Here is a 25,086-nt window from a genome sequence, read left to right as displayed (position 1 = left end):
CATCATTGGCGGGAATTGTCGCGAAAGGTGACTTGGTAAGATTTCTTGATTGAAATATTTTAGATCATTGGACAAAAATTCTTGTCTGCTTATCAACACAATCACGCTTCAGTTATTTGAAAGGAAGTGATTATGAATTTTTCTAGCTCATTGGTAACGATCACAAATGATGTCTGGGACACGAGGAAAATCTAAGGAGCCTTTGTCTGAATGTCAAGCTGATGATTGGATAAATTCATTTTATTTCGTCTGTCGCCCGCAATTTTGCGCCATAAATGAGGCAAGAATAGGCTACTTACTTTCTAGGGCTAATTTAAGTAAAAAGCTTTGTTCTTAAAACCAACTAAGACTACGCTAATTTGATATCTGTCTTCTGGTCTGTTTTGTCGGGCCATTAGGTGTGTTTCTCTTGATCATCTGTCTTCTGCAAAGGTACTTAGTGCATGACGCTTTCTTTATTCATTAATTTACAAGGGCTTTTCGTGTTTTAGTTCAGATGCATTCAATTACCATAGCGTATGTAAGGGATTCACCTAGCAGTGAAAACTACGAGCATATTATTGAAGAACTGGGCAAATGATACGTCTGGGTTACACATGCCTTACAAATGTTGTGTTTTGATTAAAAGTTTCCTTTTAGGTCAGAGACCACCAATTCAAAAAAGTACAGGGAACTTACTGGGAATGAGGTAAGTGTATACCTGGGAATAAGGTAAGGTTTGTGCGTTCTGATTGGTCAGTCATGTAAACAAACCCAGGAAGTGATTATTTTTTTCAAAATTGATATTTTTTCACTGCATTTACAGTATTTTATTATACATTTTGACAAAATTTGCTACATTTTATGTGTATTGAAAAAAAGTTTTATCAAACGAATTTCTCCCGCCATGTCAATGATGTAAACAGGGGGTCATCTCATTCACACGAAAATTACTTAAATAAAGTATCACTATTCATATGTTTTTCGTCCGATATTTTGATAGAACTAAGATAGTTCTTGAAAAACTTGTAATTAGATATACATGTTTCGATGTTTGGAAGGCCGTACACGCCATAGTGTTACAATGTAAGTCTATGGGTAAACAATTGGTGGTCTCTAACCTATAAGTATATCTACTGATACTGGAAAGGAAACGACAAAGAGCTAAGTGGTTTATTGTATAGAACAGAGCAGCAAGTGCCTACTTCAGAAATAATTCTTTCGCTAGTCAGAGATTTCACTGCAGGAAAGAGCTTAAATGAGACTTCCTATTTCTGTGTATCTACTATATTGACCAATGCATTATGTTTATTTTCTAGGTATTTATATAAAAAAAACCGTGAATTCGTTTTACAGGGAATACAATTTTTGATTTATGCAAATCAGCAATTTCGACATTTATGCGACTAACAACGCTTTAATCACAAATAAGAGGTGTTTCACGGCACACATCCGAAATAAAGTCAATACGCGTTTTGGAAGTCGTAAAGAAGGTTGCTTATTTTTCTTTCATGCAGTTTAACTGTATCATTAATCTGATACACGGAAATAAAAACAATTAAATAACCACGATTTGCTGAAGTCTGCCTCTTTTTCCACCGCAGATGAAATTATACTAAAAAGAAATTTTTCTGTAAAAGGCAAAATCTACTCTCTTTAAAACACATTATGTTTAAATTTAAAATGAACAAAGCGCTCCGTCCGTATGCAAAGAGTGAATTACATTGGATTTCGAGCATAGAATACTTATCAGAAATACGCTTGAAAAAAATCAATTTTGCCGTTTCTGCGATATTTGGGATTTTGATCTGCGGATTTGGGTTTTGATTTTTAAACACTTTTTAAAAGGATTTGGTATATTGCACACTGGTAGGTGTACTGTGCTGAGCTCGAACGGTCTTTGAGAATGAAATCCTCTAAAGTATTTTAAGTAAAACTTGCTGATTGCCGCGCTAAAAGTTTCAAAACAAATCAAAACTCTGATTGATTTATATGGACCAAACAGAAGCTACTTGAAGTAAGCTTCAAATCATTCAAATCACTGCATCACAGGTTTTCTTTTGGTGTTACATTATATATTGTTACGCATTCCCCCTTCCCCGCCCCCCGCCCTCTTTCCCCCAATATTTGCATCTACAGACCTTGCAGTTTCCTCCCTATGTTTGTTTTCTTCTTTTCACATAAAAGAATGGATAAAAATTCAATACCTTAACTATTGCGATGTTATGTTTTAAAACGTTGTATAAAAATATTATTACCCGAGTGTTTTAAGACGCCACATGTTTAATGTTCAGTCTTTTAATTATAACGGTTTGACGCCACGCTTTCTTTTGATTGTGTCTCTCGAAACAGGCGGTAGACTCCGTGAAGCCCACTGACCTGAACTGTTTAAGCCTGTTTTCTCGAGCGCGTTATGGAGCTTCACTTGTACGTGTATGAATGAATTTGTTGTAAGTCGGTACTTGGGCCGTGAGGGATGATGTTTATTTCATTACCTGTCATAAACAGTCTCAATCAAATTGAGTTTGCTTTTATATTGCTTGGTTGAGCTCTTTTTTTCTAAAGCATATTTTGATAGATGTTATTTGTCCGTCAATTACCCTTTCTATTATGCGACTGTAAATCAATGGTTAATAATGCAACAAAAGCTATTAGAGACAAATGCTTTATGATATTTGTGGTTGTCTGTATTTGACAAGGACCACTTCAACATAATAGAAGAGAGATGAGAATAGGTTATTTCTGCTTTAGAATAAGGACGTTCAGATGTTTACAGTGAAGTTGTGTGATGCGAAGCGATAATGTACAGTGCAATAAAAAAGTATTCTGCAATACAATGCAATGTAATACAATACAAAACTGAACAGTAAAATAAGTACATACATATTTATAGTCTCACTTTCATCTTGGAATATATTTCAATACATCAAAGAATAAATGAAAATATTCTTTGCAGAATTAAGAAAGTCTTCAAACTTTTAATCAAGGAACATTTTCATTGTGTTTGAAAGATAGTAGATTTTGTATTTTGCAAGGTCTCGTCATTCAAGTAGATAGACATTGACAGACTTCGATGAATTCGGAAGTGGAGAAATTTAACAACGTTCCTATATTCACCGCATTATTAGGGAATTGCTGGTTTACTTGCCTTACCTCTAGAAAGAATATTGTCAGATATATCTATCTGTATGACTGGTATCATCAACAAGAGTACAGCTGAGTCACTGATCTCTAAATAGCTTCTATCTGTTGCTGTCCTATTGCTTAAGGAAGAAAATTATGCAAACGTGTAGCAGATGGAACAATATAATTACACCACGCCGCTATATTTGCCTAAATTCATTTCGCCAAAATTGCTAGCGACGTACCAAAGAAAATTAAAATATTTCCTTGCAAAATCATAGTAGACAGATAATGCAATAAACTTTCCTTTAGTTAAATAAAGGAGTAGTTAAAACGTATGTTAGGTTGAATTGTAATAAGAAGCAATAAAATATAGCGTCTTAAATTATAGTTATATATTGCAGCTAATTCATATGTTCCATTAAAAGATAAATAAGTAATGTTTTGTCGCCCTGTTGTCAGACATTTTTGTTATAAAGGATAACTTGTAATGGGACATTATGAAACTCAGCTTACAGATCACTAATGACACATCTAGGCCATCGCACTAATTTCTATGCAAGTTATCAGAAGAGATTGTTTTTTCTACTTGTTAGCGTTGATCAATTAGTTTGATCAGGGAAACCGTACTGGAAATAAATCGATCTTTTTGAAGTGTCCATAATACGGCCAAGCAGTCACTTCAAGAAATAAAATGAAAAGTAAGAAATAATATTCAAATCGTTAAGCAAATAACCATCCTCATATTTCTGTATGAAACTGGATACAAAACAATTAGAATTTATTTTGTGCTATTAGAGTTATATTAATATGATTATACCTGTTGCAAACGTTTCAGTTGATTTTCACCGTTGTCACTGTTGCTTCAAATGGAACATCTGCGCCTAACAACTGTTGCTTCAAATGGAACATCTGCGCCTAACAGCTATCCGTTTCCTAGCATGTTTCTGTTAATTTGTCACAATTTTATTCGTGTCATTGATGAGAAACCTCCCTACCCTTTTCTTGAATTTCTTTCTTCGTCAAAAAAGATGTAGTTTCGCTGCGATGTGAAATGTGAATTTGATGCAAGTGGACTTTCAAACTATCAAGCTAGGAAACTCGACAACAAAGATAATTCCCTGATACACTTAAATCAAGAATTAAAGTAGATGAAGGTTGTGACGACTGAATTATTTGTCATCAAGGCAGTAGATATAACTGAATTTCCCAGAACAGTTGCACAAAAATGGAAGAAAATCAAACTAGTGTACAAACTGCAAATCTAGTATTACCGCATCCAAAGGTGGTACACGTGGACATAAAAGACGACGGACCTCATAGAATCAAGAATTGACCTTGCCCTTACGGCAGTACTCTCAGATCTCAGAGGCAGTTCTCTAAGTATAAGCCCCGCGACTTCTAAAAAAACATGTTGAAAATAGTTCTTGATAAGGGATTAAATCATCTTACCAGTGATGAACGTGAGGTGTTGGAAAATATTGTCGAAATGTCGAAGTAAACGCCAGATCCCGATTCTGTTTACACAAACCACGAATTTTAAGTACCCCTTTATAGCACTTGTCCTATTTCTAAATATTGTGTTTGTTGTTTTACCGGAAAAGCGATCGTCTTAAGTTCATTTTAAAGTGAATTCACAGATGAATGTACTGTCTCAAATACTGTTTTTAGTGTTATGTTTATCCCTCCATTTATTTAGTTTTATCTTACGCGGTACAAAATGATGGGTGTTTTCGTTTTTTCGTTTGTGTGGTGTGTGTATGTTTGGAAAAGGTATTATCTATTTGCCTCTTGTTAAAGATATTTCATTGGATTTTCCAGTTATATCTTTGTTTAATTATATGACAAATGAGCACCCGATTCCCGTAGACCCCCAGGGATTTATTTCCGTCTCTCTATCACTTTGCATGGTAACGTTCTGTGCTTCCAAATGCATTAAGATTTTTGTCATACGCAATTAATCACCACTGGCAGCTGTAAGGAACACAAGAACTAGAACTTTTGCGTTTTAATGGCATAAGTATACACACCATATAGGTTAAGGAATTGAATTTACACTTTTCTCTCGTGACAGAACCCCGTAAATAGAAACATTATAAATCTTTTAACAATTGTTTGCGCAAAAATATTTTAATGATGTGTTTCTGCTCGATATTGCACAGTCATGATGAATCCTTCCTTAAACTTCGAAACATAAATGATAAGATTAAATTTCCTAACTAATGTCATTGCCGGTGACGCTGCAGATTCTAAGGTAGTTTCCTAAAAAGTTTAACATTAAGAGGTATTTATAGAATTGTCTGTCACTAAACACGTTCTGAAATTATATAAAGTTTTGCGATTTAAATTGAAATATTAATTTTACTCAAAAATAGTAATGTTTATACTTCAAGGAAGTCACACAAAACGTTTAAAGAATTATGATTATGTAGATCGCACCTTGTCACAAAAAAATATGAACTACTTTAAGAAAGTATAAAACCCTTTAACTTTGGATTTTTCACGCGATTGACAAACACACTTTTCATCGTTTTAATTATCCTTGTTTCTATCGTCTAATTTTTGATCAAATGGTCAAATTTAACACTTGAATTCAGTTTAAGACTAGTTCAGGTCAAAATTATCTTGGTCTCTTAGAGCCAGTTTCTTCACTGATCACAGCTATGAGAATATTAATCCTTGCCTTGATTGTAAGAATTAAAGTTGATTAATGTACTACGTTAATACGCTTAAAACGGAGACACATATAATACTGTGCAAATGGGTGTCAGAGTGGTAATCTTAAAATGTACGGAACATAGGAATGATAAGTGTATACATGTACACGCTTTTGGAGTATAATTCATATATTAATCGTCGCATTTCTCATTTTAGGTGCTTTCCTTTGTACCCGTACCATGTAGCTGTACAATCATGTACAGTTTATTTTCAATGACAACTGGTGATCAACACAAAACATGTACATGCTTTGGAAACGTAATTGGTTACATCAATGATTGCATTTCCCATTTTAGGTGCTGTCCTTGGTACCTGTAACATTATTTAAATATTATGTACAGTTTATTTTCGGTGACGACTGGTGATCAACGCAATACATGTACATGCTTTGAATACTCGCATTTCTCATTTTAGGTGTTTTTCCTTTGTACCTGTAACATTATTTAAATATTATGTACAGTGACGACTGGTGATCAACACAACATGTACATGCTTTGGAAACGTAATTGCGCATTTCTCATTTTCCCTGCTTTCCTTTGCACCTGTACCATTATGTACAGTTTATTTTCAGTGACAACTGGTGATCAACGCAATACATGTACATGCTTTGGAAACGTAATTGTTACATCAATGATCTCATTTCTCATTTTAGGTGCTTTTCTGATTCCATATGCGGTGATGATAATAATTGAGGGCGTTCCTCTGTTTTATCTTGAGCTGGCTGTCGGGCAACGGCTGAGAAAAGGGGCCGTAGGGTCTTGGAATCAGGTAAAATATTTCTGTATTTAAACCTAAGAAAATAAAAGTACATCAATATATGAACAGAAAATGTACATAAAACAAAATTTAGTATACAGACTGACCATTATGGTTCATGTCATGTACATTTTTTTGTACTTCGTTGATAATGTAAATGCTCCACCCAAACCGACATATAACATTTTCCTGTTTATTATGCAGGGGTGGGGTTGGGTGTGTGTGTGTGTGTGTGTTGGGGTGGGGGGTTCAGATAGAACTCGTTTGTAATTATTGTGCAAAAGGCGTTAAGATAAAAATGTTCGTATTTTCATGCAAAGAGCGCTCATATAAAAAGTTAGGATATAATCAACCTTGGTGAAATTTCTTGTCAATAGACATTTACAATATGAAATCTGTATCTTCGGAGAGATGGAAATCGGTCGCCGATTAATATACTTAGTGGTTATTGTGCTTTTTATTGTAAGACAGGGAATTCATTTTGTACAGAAGATCGGAGTGTATAAACGTGGAGGCATGGTATTGCTTTGACTTTACCGTGTGTCAGATCTTTATCAGATCTTTATAATGTCACTTTCCTCTGTCATAGATACATATATACAGCAGAATCCACCCACGCTTTTTCAGTTGTATCTGAAAAACATGACCTTCACAGTGCGATTGTAACAGACCAGAAATTAAAATATATTTGAACGTGATAACGTACTTCTATGCATAATTATTATAATTGATATAGTCATGTTCGGGGAAAATACTAACTTGTGTGTTTCTCATCTAAAACGTGCATTTTGACAAATGGGTACTATGCATTTTGAAACATTGGTATGTTGTCTTCAGACGTGTAAAAGTCACTGTTTCTAAATGTTTCTTATAGCCGAGACACTGCATTTCTATGGAAGTTATATTTTTTTCATGCACAAAGGTCCCTAGTAAACATCTGGCTTAGACGATAACAGATATTCCGACTGCTTGATGTGAAAAGGCAACCAGACATCGTTTCAAGTACACGTGCACGTAAAAATGTGTATAATGTGCAATGCGAACCTTTAGGATTTAAGTAAACAAAACAAAATGTACCTCTGTATGATTTCACATTTAAATGACTGTGAATACTGCACATTCTTTAGTTTGTTCGTTTACATTTTGCTTCCGTGTTACAATGTAGGGACTTATCTGTCGCCTAAGACACATATATTACACGGAATTCTTCTGCAATGTGTAAGTGTTTGAGAAGGGGCTAATGCACGATTCAAAATATACATTTTTGATATAATCATGATCATGGTTTGTACTATTCATACGGGTCGGTTATGACATTTCTGGAGCCAGACGTCATAGCTGAGGTGATGTAGACGCGCCATATACAGTATGCATGCTTTCTTTAGTTACTGTTATTAATTCCGATTGATTTTCTGTTTGATCAACTGTTTCAGTTGATACAGCAATCGACACGAGTTCAAACAATGTCCATCTGATGGCTATAACTGGTGCATTTTCCTACATTTGAATATCTTGCAAACCATTTATGTAATTTCGTAAAGCTTATCTGCTGCAGGACCTTATACATATTGTGAATGAACCTTTAATAAACGTTTCCTAAAACTACGGGTGAATCTTTGGGTTAGGCATTTACAAAGAAAAATAAATCGATAGAAATGGGAGTCTGTTTCCTTTACCAAATGAGCCGCACCATGAGAAAACCATACTGTTCGCTAACGGTTTCTCTAATTGCAATAAGGTTTGAAAGCGAACATTACGGATCCTGACCAGACTGCGCGGATGCGCAGGCTAGTCTGGATCCATGCAGGTCGCAAATACACTACCGGTATGTTGGTTTTCTCATGGTGCGGCTCAAATAACATTTTTAAACCAATTCTGGTACCAGATTTTAGGATTATTGTCAATTGATTAAGTAACTGCAGGGAGACAAGTTCCAGTTAATCATTCTAGAGACATAATATTCCGTACTCATTTTGTCAGTAATTATAAAACTGTTAGTCAGGTTGATAACAGTATTTGTTTCCTTAGAAATACCGCCTACTGAAGTACTGAGTTCTGTGTTTAAATGTGAAACAATTTTGATAAAGAATCAGGTATGGAGGTAATTATGAATACTATATTTAACAATAAATCCTATACCTTTAGAAAATTCATTTTGAGAACGATCAGATTTAGAACCGTTCTGTCACATTTTAATTACCTTCAAACCTGAAGCGACACAAGAGTCCTATTTCAATTGTTCCGCATGTTTAAGAGAAACATATTTCATTGAATGCCTTAAAGGAGATATAATAAAGTTTCTGTTTATAGTTTTCTATTTCTCGGAATCTGGTCTTGAGCAGTCATGAAAACAAACGTTTTCAAAAGGTTCAGTCGTCAAGAAACTATTGATTCGACCATTTCAGTCTTACAGATCAACAGATATATTTAGAAGTTAAGAGACACAAGAATATTACTATCAACAACCATGACACGAAAATATAAATGAAGGTCTCTTACCCAATCACTATTGCCATTAGCATATGATTTAGGGGAAAATACCACTAACGTTCAACTCGCGAAATGACAGGTGACAGTACTGGTGATGAGTGGTTTATATATATCCAGGATTTTCATAATTCTTATTTTCTAACCATTTTGCATATAGATGATTTGTGGAAATCAGGATCATTCGTTTATGTATCAAAGGCCTTTGGGAAACGAAATTTCTGATTCAATTTGAAATGTAATCCGGGAACTGTAAATAACAGCAATCAGTGTGTTTATTCATTAGAAGCAAGTATCCTCTCGGAGAGTGTTATTTCAATAGATATTGCTCTTTAGCGAACGTCATGATGGTGTAGAGGCAAAGGATTTCTTTCTTTTTTTTAAACATTAATGCCGAGGAGCAAGAATACATAGCCTAACTGGTTATATGTACAAGTCAGTTTCATAATATAACTATATAGCAAGGGGTTTTCAAAAAATCATGAGACAAATTGCTATGTATTAAATTTTGAGATGGACTTGTAGCTATAGTTTAACAACTGCGCAAGCATAAGCTATTTTAGAATACATGAATAATATCTGCAAAGCAAGAGAAAATTGTAAAAGAAAGAAACTATGTCACTGACAATTTTCCGATCTTTTAAACTTTTCCATATAATTCTACAATAATTTTAAACCCGCCCGCTTAGCTCAGTAGGTAAGAGCGTTGGTCTACGGATCGCGGGGTCGTGAGTTAGATCCTCGGGCGGGGTGTATGTTCTCCGTGACTATTTGATAAACGACATTGTGTCTGAAATCATTAGTCCTCCACCTCTGATTCATGTGGGGAAGTTGGCAGTTACTTGCGGAGAACAGGTTTGTACTGGTACAGAATCCAGGAAGACTGGTTAGGTTAACTGCCCGCCGTTACATGACTGAAATACTGTTGAAAAACGGCGTTAAACCCAAAACAAACAAACAAACAAAACAATAATTTTCTGTACTTCGTTCTGTAAGAAAAATTATATCTTTAGAACATGAACGCTAACTATTAAAGGTGGATAATCAGATTTTGGCCATGTAACGGATTTGTTCGAAACTTTAGCATCTGATCATTTACACTCATTTATGTTCACTTAACACTTAATACAAATTAGATTTTCACTGGAGGTATTTTTAAAATTTTATTTTCCTATCCTGGTTGCCAAACCAAGATAGAGTTATCTTATCATAAGTATAAATTTGATAAACATACTTTGCCTAAGGAAATGTATAAATATTAGACATATTGTAATATATTTGTAAAATATTTGCATTAAAAATTATGTATTTAGATGGAATTCATTAGAAACGCAAGTTTGAAAAATTATTTTTACCTCCCTTTGCCTATCTTGGTTGCGCAACTATGATAGATTGGAAATAAATGAATTCAGAAGCTACATACAGCTTTAAAACTTGCATTTTGGTTCAGATTGTTCAATAGTTGATATGTCTATCAAATGCAAATGTAAAACTAGACATTGTATCGAAATAAAAAGAAATACCCAGCTTTTTATATGCTTTCATATTAAAGGGGAGTAATTACAAAATTTTATAAAAATAATATAATGTTATTAATCAAGCAATTTCATATTGGCCTTGTTATTTGTCCAAGGGTTGTCGTATTGGCCCGAGGCCGTAGGCCGAGGGCCAATACGACTGCCCGAGGACAAATAACTAAGCCAATATGAAATCGCTTGATTAATGATAATATTATTATTCAACTTTCGACTGTTGGCGGTAACAGTACAAAACTCAGTGAGTCACCTTATGGCTGCTATGAGTGTTCAGGAGAAAAATATTGACAAGTTGTTTAGACCAAAGAGCTATAAAAATATGTTTAGACTTATTTTAGAAATTATAATCTTTTTAGCCGATAAAACAGAAAGAGTTGTATCTTGTATGTAGGTACTTGGAATAATTTTGAGAGATATTTTTGATGTGACATAATCAAGAGTAACCAGAACGTACCTTATTTTTTGAATTCCTATTTATTTTCTTTAGTGAGTTATCTTATCATTTGAACTGTGATAAAACTGCTTTAAAAGTCATTTCCTTTTAGGCTGCAGGCAACGAGACACAAAATTGTACACATATGTGTTGATCAAGATAATACAACCAATCAAGCACACATTATACACTCCCATGCCTCGTTTAATTCTTATCCGAAATTGTTTGCAGTTCACAACTGACACTCTAGTTCGCCAATTTATTCATCCATTTTTCAGCATTTGAATCGCTATTTATCATTGCACAAATAGTCTCATCCTTTTAATTGGTCTGAGTTTCCGTGTTTTCTCATTATTTTCATTGACAACTGCGTTGAGTTTCTGACAGGAGACACTTGCATTTTACACAGTACCGAATAAGCGAAAGTATCGTTGTAATCTATGAAGACGTACACCCCGCTCAGTTATACTTGGTTATTACATGAACATGTTAGATGCTTTTTTGTCAAAATGTGAAAGAAATAATGTTATCTATAACTCTGATGTAAAACAAAATGGCGTCATTTAAAAATCTAACGGAAGTGACTTCTCCGTATTGGCCCTCTCTTTTGAACCAATCAAAATGCTTGAATTCCGTATTGGCCCTGTTTTTCTCGTATTGGCCCTGTTTTTCTCATATTGGCTCAGTTATGTTTTGTATTAGCTCTGTCTGTTTCATATGATGTTTGCAATTGGTCTAATACAGTGTGTAATATTGTAAAGTTGAATAATAATAAAATATACATTTCAAATAGGAATCTAACTCTATGTAATCGGTCTTTTTGTTCCTTAAATAATTCTCTACCAGAATATACAAAAAGTAAAAAACGTCATTAAATGTTGATTAAATGTGATTGACCACCTTTAAGGTATCCGATCCACAAATAAGCAAGTTCTGTATAACAATGTTATTACGATAGATCAAAATTAATATTGATGCCTGGTAACCTCATATAATTTTGGTATCGTTTGAACGTGTATTGTCTACAGAAAAAGAGAATATAAATTACATGATAAAAATTATGTTACAGAACTTTTATTTTATTATTTTATAGTTTTCAATGATGCTTCAACAGAAATCCAGTTATTACAGTGTAGGATTTATAATTTCGCAGTCAAAAACATGACTGTAGTGATCCGTTCATATTATCTATGGCAGACAGAACTCTTTCAGATGATACAAAAAAACATGGGGTCACCAAGCAACGGAATGTTATCTATTTGTGAATCGGATCCCTTAATTCTTAGAGGTGATCTCCGTATCTACATTAATTACGAAACAGGAAAATCCTCCTTTAGCTTTATAACGGCATTTGTATTTTTACTTCCAGCTTTGTTTGCCTGATTTGATAATTGAAATATGATTCCAGCAATCTGTCATTCAGTGTGATTGATATCAGTTAAGAAATAGTTTATGCGCTATTATTTTGTAGCTTCTTGGAAATGTACAGAATAGCATTGCGAAGAATTCTTTTGAAATGTTGTTTAATTAACATAAAACTGTCTACAAGTTCATGAGGCCTTCAAGACGCCCTTATTTAGATTGGTATACACTCTGAAAATTTTCAAATTGATCAGCTCATATTTATACACAGATTTATGAATTATTAAAAAAAATCATTTTTTCTTTTAAGTATAAACAGAATGATATTATTTCTGTTTACATTAACAGAGTAACACACTCAACCTCATATTGTCATGTTTGTTTATATAATCTGAATGAAATAAAGAAATTGAAATTAGAAATGAGTCACCCTTAAAACTAAAAATCGCGCAAATTTCATTTCTGGCATTGCTATGCATTGGTATGTTTCCCGTGAATGTAACCGAGCATTGAGAAATTAAGTTTACATTCCGGGTGAACACTACCAAATTTAATCATCAAGTACTCAACAGCAGATGCTTAAAACGCCTTTACAGTGATTTTCAGACTTTAACTGGTATAATGCATTCGTTTTCCATTGAAAATACCAAAAGCTCTAGTGTTGTTCTAAATGAAATATTAAATCATAATTTGATAACGTATTTATAAAGAACTTTCAACTCGGATTCCTTTTCCTATGTAGATTTTACGATACATCAACTGAAAGATCAAACTTATTGTTATATAAAAGGGAGGTAATAGTAAAGTGTCTCATTTCAAAATAATAAAATGCAATGTCAGTTTGATTTGATAACTGATTTTCTTCGTAGTAGAATGGAAATCTGTGCTGTTACATACTGATTTTGTAATTTTATAAAGTTTAAGATTTAACTAAAAATGTTATAAGTACAAAACACATAAACACATATAGAAAGATGCATAATCTGAAACGATTATTTAAAACTAAAATGTTGCAAGTCAGAGTACTGTCAGAAAAATGAAGTCAATTTGTGTAAAGTATTTTTAGTAATAATTAGTATTTGGACATTGCAGATATTTGACTATTAGTATTGGCGTAATATCTAGCGCGATCTAGGGCAGACATTCCGATCCTTTCATAGTAGCTAAATTGAAAACTAGCGTATTATATTAAGTGTGTTTTTAGGCAATCATTCTTATTCCTATCGTAGTAAAGGTGTTTTTGAGTGAGATTTAAAACAATCCTTTCATAGTATTAAAACGTTCCGAGATAAATCGAAAACATTCGTGTAATATCTACGCATTATCTTGGACAATCATTTCTTAGTCAAGGCGTTTCTGAGTTAAATTGAAAACATTCGTGTAATATTTATGCTGTTCTTGGATAATTGATTCACTCCTTTCACGGTAAAGACGTTTTTGAGTTAAACTGAAAACATACGTGTCCTTGAACAATTATTTCAAAGTCATTTTGGAGTTAAACTGAAAACACAATTGTAAAATAGCTGCGTGTCTTTGACAATATTTCAATCCTTATTAAATTATGTTCCCACACAGTGGTAGCGTGAGTACAATTGATTTACAGTCGTGTTCTGTGTGTCTGTCTGCAAAAGCTTGTCCGCACTCTAAATCGAAACATTTCTCACTGATCTTCATCAAACTCAAAAAATTGTCCTCCAATAAGTGCTTGGCAGTTTCGATTAACTGCCAAATCGTCCCAGGCACTTCGAATTTATGGCCCTTGAATTTACAAAAAACACTCAAGATTTCTGCGCAGTTTTACCCCCTTACTAGTAGTATAGGCGTCCTTTTGGTGTCAAGAAAGCGCATGCACATGTGGATTAAGTAAACAGTATATAAAGACTGACTTACTATTTAGATGATTAGGCAGTTGTGGGAGACATGCGCTTTTCTCAAAAGCATCTCTAGTTGTAAAAGAGATTTTTAAGTTAAATTGAAAATGTGCGTGTAATACATTTTATGCGTATTCTTGCCATATATTGAAGGAAATACTCAAGTAAACCATACAGATCATAGAAAATGTATTTTGTTCTCGTTTCAGCATCATAATTAAAAATGCCTTCTGATGTAGAACTCACATAATTCATAAAAAATCTACTGAAATTCATTTGAAAAACAAGGAAGAATTTAATGTAATCTGGATGCAAATGAAAGCATTTATAAGAAATCAGCGGAAAGGCAGGGATTTAAAGTTACATTATCTAACTGTCAAGAAAAGGTTTATGACATTAAGTCATCGATTTTAGGCATCAGACATGCAGATAAATTAACTTGCACAATAAAGCACCAGCTTTTGTCTCACCTTTTGTCATTTCCTGATTGAATTTTTCCCTTTATTAACTTTGTTGCTTCCTTGTTAATTCATTACGACGCTGTTTTAATTTATACTGAAACGCTTTAATAACGCAACACTAACGTAACATTGGTGATTCCGCGCAATTAAAATCTTAGGTTTCAGTTCTAATATTTTTAAAAATTTTACCTGAGTTAAAGACCTGTCATTGCACATTTCAAAAATGAAGGTCATAAAAAATCGTAAATTCGTTCAGGTGACACTTCCTGTTTGGAAATATTCAAAACATATGATGAAGGCTGATTCCTTGAGGATGACGCTATTAAATAGAAATTTTGGAATATCCTTGGAATGAAATGTTGATCGTTTTAAACTATCGTGATTTTTCAGTGGGATTACAAAATTACTGAAGCCTGGTCGAAAGAAGACTTTAAGAAATAAATTTCCTAATGCATGAACTTGCTGCAAAATGTAGTGTTATCAACAGTGCTTTTATCTTATGTTCTTAAAATTTTAATCCATGCTACACCAACTGGTAGACGTCTCTTTAAACATGCAGCAAATGTTCCAGCGACATGAAGACTTGAAATGAGACATTCTTGTTTACGAAAAGTTTGCACCAATTTTTTATATGTTGATGAAATATTTCTTAATGCTAAGAAGTTTCAGTCATTCGGAGATGTAGCTCAGTCATACTCAACATGGAATGCATTATCATAGATACAATTTGATTAAAAGTACAAGTGTATTTATAAAACTCGCAAAAAAGACTCGACTCGAACTGGCAGACTGTTCATAAATTTGATTACTCGTGGCAGAAAAGGTCGCTGGTTTCGTGTTGGAGCATTCCGGAAACTAAATACTTTATTTACATGTTGTGGGTAGATTGATATGTGGTATTTTCTTATTTCAGGTATCTCCATATTTGGGTGGAATAGGTTTAGCCTCCGCTGTCGTGGCCTTCAACGTAGCTTTATATTACAATACAATAATGGCGTGGTGTATTTTGTATCTTGTCCAGAGCTTTCAAGACCCACTACCATGGTCAACATGTCCGTCTGTTCAACATGGCAATATAACAGTCGTTGACGACGAATGTCAGGTATGGTACTTGTATTAGTTTATTCTAATTTGTTACGGCTCGATTGTGATGAAAGCTTCAAGCTTATTTGAACCACTCTCGAGTTTGCTTCCTGGAAAAGAAAAACAGTCCTTGTGTCATTTGAAAAGGCGTGACCATAACCCCAGTGAGACACAAACCTCCGTCCCGGGGTGACCGGCCGGCACTCAGACAACTAAACAATTAGACGAACGCTCCCTTTTATAGTATAGTACTGAACTGAAGGTTTTAATGGTTTGTTTTCAGTGCCATTAATAGTAATGTTAGAAATATGTAGTTCTTTCAAATAAATTTAAAAAATGGTTGTAGATATTAGACAGCATGAGGGAGGAGGTGGGGTGGGGGTGAGGGACCTTCAAGGACGAGTGGTTAAGGTCGCTGACTTATAATCATTTTGCCACACCGGTTCGGCCGTAGAACTCAACATGTGAGGAAGCCATCCAGCTGATTTTTAGAAATTCGGTAGTTCTACTGAGGTGTCAGCACGTGATGAAATAATACCTGGGAACTTCAATGAAAAGTATGACCTATTATCGTGTCAGCGTGACGTAAAACCCACAAGTTTATTTATTTCAATATGTGCTTTTTTTCAACAACTACATGTGTTTTATTTTTAAAATATTATTTTATTTCCAAGAGGAGCGGCCCCACCACCTACTTTTGGTACCGGGAAACATTGCAAATATCACCTAACATAGAGTCCAAACCGGGATTCAATCTCAAAATGGCTGCAGCCTTATTGGCTTCCTGGATTCTTGTCTACTTATGTATGATAAAGGGGATTAAAAGTTCCGGAAAGGTATGTATGTATGTATATATGAATGTATGTATGTATGAGGAATTCGGTTGGCAGCGTGAAACCATTTATATATATATATATTAAAATTGGAAGTTAAATTAGTTATTTATTCTGGTTGACAAACAAACACATGAATCTTTGATTAATAAGCTACTAACAGATATGTATACAAGTAACCTATATTTTTATATACTATAATATGCACAACGAAACCATCGAGTTTATATATAAGCCTTGTAATATCTACATTTTAAAAAGTCGTAAAATCAAGATAAAGAGGCAAAAACGCTCTTTAAAAAATTGGGTTTTGATAACTAAGGTTATGCTATATTTTTCACAGGTTGTATATGTGACAGCAACATTTCCTTATCTTGTTCTGGTTATATTTTTCTTCCGTGGTGTGACACTTCCAGGGTTTGATAAAGGACTGGAGTATCTGTTTGTTCCGGAAGTATGTTTTCATTCTTTTGTACTGAAGATGTTTACAGAAAATTAATAACATGTTATCTTTATTTTTAAAACAACTATAATGGCTTAAATATTACAGCTTCTCTTTAAATAGCATTTGTTTAGTACAGCACATTCTTGGTAATGTCTTTAGATTGAAGACAGAATAATATATTAAATTCATAATTTATAATTGATCAAGTTTTAAGACGTACACCAAGAACCATTGACCGGTTTGGGCAGTTTTGGATAACTATTAACGAAGGTCTTTTATTTTCAAAATTATTTATAGGAACAGTCATTTTTTTTCCTTTTCAAAAGATAGTTGTGGACTTGATCGAAGTGAGTTATTTTGAAAAGTTGGGTTACATACGTTGTGCTAAAATTTACGTTAAAAAATCAAGACGACTCTGTTTTTGTGACTTTTTAAAAAACGGAACTTTTGTCGCAAATTGAGTGCTAATTTACGAAGAGTACTTGGGGTAAAATTCATGATATTTGTAGAAACGTGTGTTGACCCAGGAGAATAGTTGTGTTTGTACGCTACACAAGTTCTCTAACATTTTGTGTGTAGCTTTAATTAAGCTATTCTTATCAGATGTCATCAGAAAATATTTTTGACATGCATTAGCCAAACAATGACTTCCTTCGCATCAGAACTTGTTCCGGATGTTTGTAGACAGTGTACTCATTTTGAAGTAAATAAATTTTTGCCAATTCGTAAGAGATACTGTTGCGTATAGGACTTTTAAAATAAATCTTAAAGTTCTGATTCTGTAACAAATAGACAACTGTTTAAAAATGTTTCCACCTTTGACGATTATAGTGGAGTCGGTTGACAGACCCGGCCGTGTGGTTAGATGCCGCCACCCAGATTTTCTACTCATTTGGTCTAGCGTTTGGATGTCTTATTGCTTTGTCCTCCTACAATCCAGTGAGGAGCAACTTCGTTAAAGAAGCTCTAATTGTGTCAGTGACTGACTTTTTCACATCTATATTCACAGCTGTTGTTGTATTTTCTATCCTAGGTAAACAATGTCTAACGCTTCTTTTTACTTGTACTCTCATTGTTTCATATTGACATAATATGCAGCTGCTTAAAATATGTTTGTTATTGTGTTTTGTAGAGGATTTTATCATTTTCTGTTAATTTGGCAATCACATTTTGAAATCTTGTAATTTTAAGTTTGATTTAGCTAAATATGCTGCTTTTAGCTAAACAATTCTTTGTTTCTAAATCCTTATATCTCTTGAAATGGTTTGCGTCATTTAAAACATTAGCTTTAAGTACACTTTCGTTTATTACGTCGATATCATTTTTCTTGGGAATTGTTTATTTCATCGATATTCCTCTCTCGGGAAACACTTTTGAATGTTTCTGAATTTCAGGTTTTAAAGCAACAATGGCTTACGAGGAATGCCTGTCTAAACATCTGTACAACGAGACATCACAATTAGATCAATTTGTAGAACAAGGAAATAGGTCGTGCGTTTTCAAAGAGTTTCTAGAAGGAGTAAGTGGGGTTTTCTGAGAATTTCTAACAAACAAGCACTACATATCGCTTGCTTTCAACATTAATTGTATACGTTGATTTTACAAAAATAGTTTTCATTGAAATTAGTAGAACAAATGAAATGACTGATAAAATTGCATTTTTAAAGATTAAACGAAGGGCACAAGTTAGACATTTGAAAATTGTATTTATTGATCAGAGTAACAGCATAAAATATATACGACGTATTGTAACCGAAAAGAAACGTTTAATTCTCATGCTAGCACTAATTTTTAGTTATTGTGTAACATAATATAATATTATAACTCTAGATATTTCTATTATATAGATATCGCAGCAGTTTATTTATGTCTCATATGTGGACATAATAACATGGCATAAAAAACACGTATTACAAATAAAAGCACATACATTCACAAATTGAATTATACAAATACAAATATATGACATTTATATAGCGCAAAAATTATAAAATATTCTATTGCGCTTTGCAATTACATAATACATAAGAGATTACACATAATATTATAAGAGACAAACAAAAAGGAATTAAATCTTATGTTAATGAAACTAAGACTTATCACAAAAACAAAAAAACATTTTGTATTTTACATGTATTTATAGAACATAAAGGTTCCATAGACTATCAAACATCCCAACAGTTGGAAAAACAGTGTAGAAGCGAATTGTATTACTTGAATTATAGCAGAGTATATAATTCAAAGGTGGTGGGATAGCTAAAATGTATTTACAATTAGAAATACCACTATACTGTCATACTACAGTAAACTATATAAATAGTTACTATTGCAATCTGGTCGATGCTCATTAACGCTCTTAAAATCGTATTGTACAATATAAATTACGTGTGTTCTTTGTTATTTCAATGTTATTCATTGATAATTTAACCTGCAGTTTTTCTGTTATATAATACACTATCAGGTGTAAAGTACAATTGGATAAATCTTTAAGAAGTCACATTCTATTTCAAGGCACTAAGCATACGTATTGAACATTAGAAATCAAGAATTAAAAAAAACAGCCCCAAAATAATATGTAGTCAATAGTTTTCAGTTTTATGAATATTGCGCTTATAAAATGCTTTGTTGATAACTATGAGCTATTTTTAAAACATTTAATTCCAAAATATTGATTCCCAGACTGAAGCTTATAAACAACAAATGGGAAGCATTTATCCGTTAGATCTAAGTTCAAATATGTGAGTCTTCACATGTATCGTGATGACAGAACTAACATTTATTATATTGAGTGAAGCAGTTAAATACGTCATGTAATAAAATATGTAACTATTTAAATCTGCTTCTGGGATATGACTTACTTGAATTGAAGTTACATAATGTATTTTATCGGCTTCTGGAACACACTACTGGATGCACATACCATTAAACATGCTTTAAAACCCTGTAAAATATCCATTAAAATAGGAAAAACCGTTAATTAACCCCATTAATTCTTGTATCACTTTATTTAACAGGTTTCACTATATTAATGGGTTACATGTTAAAATACCATTAAAACACCCATTTTTAACCATGAATCATGCCATTAAAACTTTAGTTTGGTAGCTAAAATAGTTAATGGCTTTGAAAAAATAGTGAAATTCTGTATTCTTTTAATTTAACAGGATTATTCATGGCCCTTAAATTTGATTTAATACCCATTAAATGTTCAGGCTGTGTACGATTTCATTTAAGAGTAAACTTAATGGCCCTTAACAGCAATGTAATGCCCATTAAATCCTAAATTCTGTAAAATGTGATTCGTATGTATTTTCTTTTTGGTTTTTGGCTTGCTCTCGTATTGAATGCTTATAATTCCAGTCTCATATTGTTCTAAAATGGACTTAAATCACAATAAATACATACTACGCACACATCGTCTATAATATATCATGATGTTATATTTAGTTGCATTGAAGTTATTTCCCCTTGATGCAGTTACGCCATTTTTTTTCAAATGTTTCACAAATTGTGTTCCTACAAAAATCGGATTTATTTCAATGAAAGTCGGATGGAAACGTATTAATTTATTTGATAACATCAACCTACAATATTTTGGTAAGGGCAAATACGTATTGATGCATGCCACTTTTTCTGCTTTTTGTTTTTCTTGTCCAAATGATCAGCATTTGTATAAGAAAATAGGTTGGTAAGGAATTTACATTATAAAATGTGTTCAGACTAGTTTAGATTTTCAAATTCTTGAGTAGAAACTAAGGTTTATAGAGAACTGAACAGTACACATAATTTTGGAGATTTACAGTCTGATTTAAATTCATTTGGGGCATGGGCAGATCTATCGCTTCTTTGTTTCAATGAATCAAAGAGTGTAGTACGCTTAATTGGAGATGGGAGAAGCTACTTGTGATGCAATCCCTCAAACATTTGCTCTTAGCTGTACAGTGCATGCATGTGAGCACAAAATACTGAAGTAGAGCTAAATTGTGATTGCCCATTGTGCGCTGACATTGTCATCAACAGTTGCTTTTTTAATACACCTGATGCCTAATGTCTGTACCAATAAAAACTTGGTCAGAATGTTTGTCAATATTATAATGTTGAATAGTTAAAACTACTCACATGGTCACTTAATCTATTAAACCGGTACCTGTAAACCCTTCTCAGTACAACTCAATACAATACAATATCCATTTATTTTCTCATTTCATATGAACATATGACAGAATAAGGATACAATATAACAAATGTTTGTAGAGGCTGTTACATCACATGTGTTTACATTACAAAATAATAAGAGAAAAAAGAAGAAACAAATATTCTTCTAGCATTTTACAAAACAGTACATATGTATAGATACTATTACATGTGTAGTAATATGTAGTTTAAATCAATACGGCAAATATTAATATGAAGTTGATTATCTTAAGATGTCTAATTCTGGGGGCAAATTTCCATGGCCCTTAATTTGATATACAATTTAAATATTATAAACCCATTAAAATTGAATCTTACATATTTAATGCGACCATTAATCAATTTTTAATAATAAACTGCCATTAACAGAGTATTAAAATTAATGGTCCCATTAGTTCTTACTAATTAATGGTGAATTAATGGGTAATTTTTTAATGACACATTAATTTCATGCCAGTTAAAATTTTTCATGGAGTTTTAAGGAGCCTGTTAACTTATTTTAATGGTTTATTTTAAGCAGCTTTTCATGGCCATCAAAGTCATTTTTAATGTATGGCATTAAAACTATGGTTATGAAAATTCCATTAAATAGTAAGAAGTAATGGGTGAATTTTAATGGTGACCTGTTAAAACTCTGTTAAAAACCTTTGAAAAAATTAAGGCCAATTTCATGACCCGTTTAATGGCATGTGCATCCAGTAGTGACAGGGCTTCATTTTTTTTTCATGCAATATATTATATTTTTATTTCAGTCTGCTTCTGGAACAGGACTTGCTTTTATTGTGTTCACTGAGGCCATCAATCAGTTCCCGATAGCACAGTTTTGGTCTGTCCTCTTCTTTCTGATGTTGTTGACACTTGGTCTAGATAGCATGTTTGGCACCCTTGAAGGCGCTCTGACATCAGTCAATGACATGATGATGTTTCCGGGATTAAGGAAAGAAATTTTAGTTGGTAAGTTTTGTGTTCACAATGATAACTTTTGCACAAAATGCCACAATTATTTGCCACAATGATATAAGTATTCAAAAACAAGTCACATGCTCGATGAAGATCATGTGAACCATCTGAATAATATACGTATCGTGCGATATAAAAGTCCTTGAACAGAATCTTAAATCAAGATGTATGTTTTAGACAAAAACGTAACTGAACAAAACATATAACTCAGAGACATCAACGCTGTTGATGATAAAAATCAATCAGTTTTCTGTGTACCACAATGTACGACTTTCGAATTGATTTAATGCCATTACGCTTAAGGGCTGTTGCTATTAAATCACAAAGCCATATTATTTAAACATATAATCCATGTATAATAGTCAATAAAACCTATAAGACGATCCATGCATTATAGTAATTATATTAATTGTTCTTTCTTTATTTACAGGGGTGACCTGTTTAGTGTCCTTTCTGATATCATTAGCCTTTGCTTCTACGACCGGCGCCTATGTGTTTGATCTATACGATTCATTTTGTGCAAACATACCTCTTCTGGTTATAGCATTTATGGAGTGTGTAGCTATATCATACAAATACGGTCTTAAAGAGTATGTATATCTTTTAATAATGTTCGTTTTATATTTATTCCATTTTTGAACTAAACAAATTGTAATCAACTATAAGCTTGAAGAAAGTGCATGACAAACTCTTAACAATCTGTTTCAAGTTCTCTGCTTACTTTATCCTGAAGTAGTTTGGTTGTATTTATTAAAACATTAGTTAATATTTGGCTTCAGGAGTAGACTGTAAGTTAATTCAGTCCATGTTTTAATCTTTTGAAACATTATAACTTATATGGGCAATGTTCGTCCCTTCATTAATACTTTTGGTCTGCTTATTTTGACTTTGTTTATGAAAATTTTCCTCATGGTATAGGTTAAGTGATGATATAGAAATGATGATCGGCCATAGACCGCACTATTTCTGGATGATATGTTGGAGATATATCGGACCACTTGCAATGCTGGGTATTTTTGTGGCAAGCCTTATTGAAATAGTCAACAAAGGGACACCTTATGAAATATGGGACTCGTTAAAGGTTTCGTTTTTAACATATTCTTCATAGCCAGTCTGACTACTTTTACATTCATATTGTTTGGGATTCAACTTTATTACTTTAATAATATGAAATGGTTTAGTTTTTAACATATTTCATGATGCAGTTCATGTATGAATGAATATTATTTTAAAGTAACGTAACCTTTTCGAGCGTTTCAGTTATTTAATAATTGCAATTTTTTTGCTATTTATAGCAAATATTTCAAAGTTAGCAATGTTAAGCTCTAGCATTTTCGCAGAGCTTCCTTGATCTCCTTACACGTTTAAAGAAACAAGATATAAAAAGAAGAAGTAAATGTTTAAGGGTTTTTTAAGTAGGTTTATACAACTGCATATGATAATATTTTGTAAGAAACACTTCATGAAATTTGTATATATTAGAATGGGAGGTGTATGTAGATGCTTTGAATGAATGTATTTATTTTAAAAAAATGTTGTCAAGTTAAAACAATACATTCCATTTCAATTTTAAGCTTATGTTTACTTATTTCTCGATATGTTTTACACATAATAATGAGAATAATTGGCTTTACGCATCCATTTTCACAGGGAACAACGGTGTTAGTTCAGTGGCCGTGGTGGTGTCAGCTAATAGCAGCTTTGCTTATACTTATGTCAACGCTATGGATCCCTGGTGTAGCTATATGCAAATATTTCAATTTTGTGCAATGGAAAGAAGAAGTTCCTGCGTTTTTTCCCAGCGATGAACTTAGAGAAGAACGCAACATAAAAGCAAAAGAATCTAACTGGTTCGAGAAACATATATTAGGATTTAAAACATAAAACTTTAAGCAAATTCATATATATTTAATATCATATATGTAAAGTTATGCATTTTGTAAACAACGTTTTGTATACATGTATATCAGCTTAATTGTTAAATTTAGTTGTCGTAAAAAGCAACTTTTCAGTCAAACGTTATTTTGTTACTAAAACCATGGGTAGAAATAGAACAGAAGTTGCACTTGAAGGGGTGTTATAATTGTCAAACATTCGTAACAAGATAAAAACCAGCGAGATATCAATGATCATGTTTGCTTACACAGACAGACAAGTTATGTGAGAATTTAAAGTAACTCATGTCCCACACTGTTCATTGCAGTCAGACTGGTTTAGAATGTCATATGTTAATAGTCTTTTTTAGAATTGCTGTTTTATTATTACCAAGCTCGTCAAAGGTTGTGATAACAATGGTATGTAAATATAACAGAAGATAGTGTATGTTTGTACTGCTGTAAATAAACGTGACAATTATAGTGGGTTATACTTGTTATTTGCATTATTCTTCTTGGTTGCATTCTTTGCTTCCAAGGGATCTTTTTACAGATTTTATTACTCACTAAATCAACTTGTTTTTACACGACCCGATTTTCAATTTTAAAAAATGCTCTAAAAAGTGAGTCCTTGGTATAACAATGAGAAAAGTAATATTTTTGTGACCGTTTAAATATTTTTTTACCGATTCTGAGTGACTGGAATGCTAAAGATTGTTTTCCGTTTAGCAAAGAAGACTGACCTTTTATTTTACAACAAAATCACTGTTTGTACGTAACAATTATTATGTAAGAGCATCAAACGTCATGACGTCTCGCTGGATAAGAAGATCACGCAAAACAGGGAAATGTTGCCGTCATAGATGTAGAAAGTTATGTTTGATCTTGTGGTAGAATCAAAATAACAAATTGTCTTGAATAAAGGCTTTATTTAGCGTTTAAATGCATCCTCATTTGAGCCGCGCCATGGGG

The 25,086-nt window shown here is 33.0% G+C and overlaps 1 protein-coding gene across 1 annotated transcript in view; it reads left to right on the top strand.

The window, feature by feature from the left end:
* LOC123550135 (sodium-dependent neutral amino acid transporter B(0)AT3-like) overlaps positions 1 to 24,275 on the top strand; it is a 57,205-nt gene extending 32,930 nt beyond the window's left edge. The window contains exons 2-11 of the mRNA XM_045338574.2: positions 6,473 to 6,588; positions 15,639 to 15,827; positions 16,483 to 16,644; positions 16,985 to 17,095; positions 17,918 to 18,119; positions 18,481 to 18,605; positions 22,033 to 22,234; positions 22,671 to 22,830; positions 23,159 to 23,321; positions 23,891 to 24,275. Coding sequence (XP_045194509.2) covers positions 6,473 to 6,588; positions 15,639 to 15,827; positions 16,483 to 16,644; positions 16,985 to 17,095; positions 17,918 to 18,119; positions 18,481 to 18,605; positions 22,033 to 22,234; positions 22,671 to 22,830; positions 23,159 to 23,321; positions 23,891 to 24,124 — 1,664 coding nt within the window. The 3' untranslated portion in view covers positions 24,125 to 24,275. The remainder of the gene's footprint in view (positions 1 to 6,472; positions 6,589 to 15,638; positions 15,828 to 16,482; positions 16,645 to 16,984; positions 17,096 to 17,917; positions 18,120 to 18,480; positions 18,606 to 22,032; positions 22,235 to 22,670; positions 22,831 to 23,158; positions 23,322 to 23,890) is intronic.
* The last annotated feature ends 811 nt before the right edge of the window (positions 24,276 to 25,086 follow it).

The sequence above is a fragment of the Mercenaria mercenaria genome, chromosome 6 (assembly GCF_021730395.1).
Source record: "Mercenaria mercenaria strain notata chromosome 6, MADL_Memer_1, whole genome shotgun sequence".
Classification (NCBI taxonomy): domain Eukaryota; kingdom Metazoa; phylum Mollusca; class Bivalvia; order Venerida; family Veneridae; genus Mercenaria; species Mercenaria mercenaria.
The sequence above is the reverse complement of the archived record's forward strand: the minus strand, read 5'-3'. Positions and strand labels throughout refer to the sequence as shown.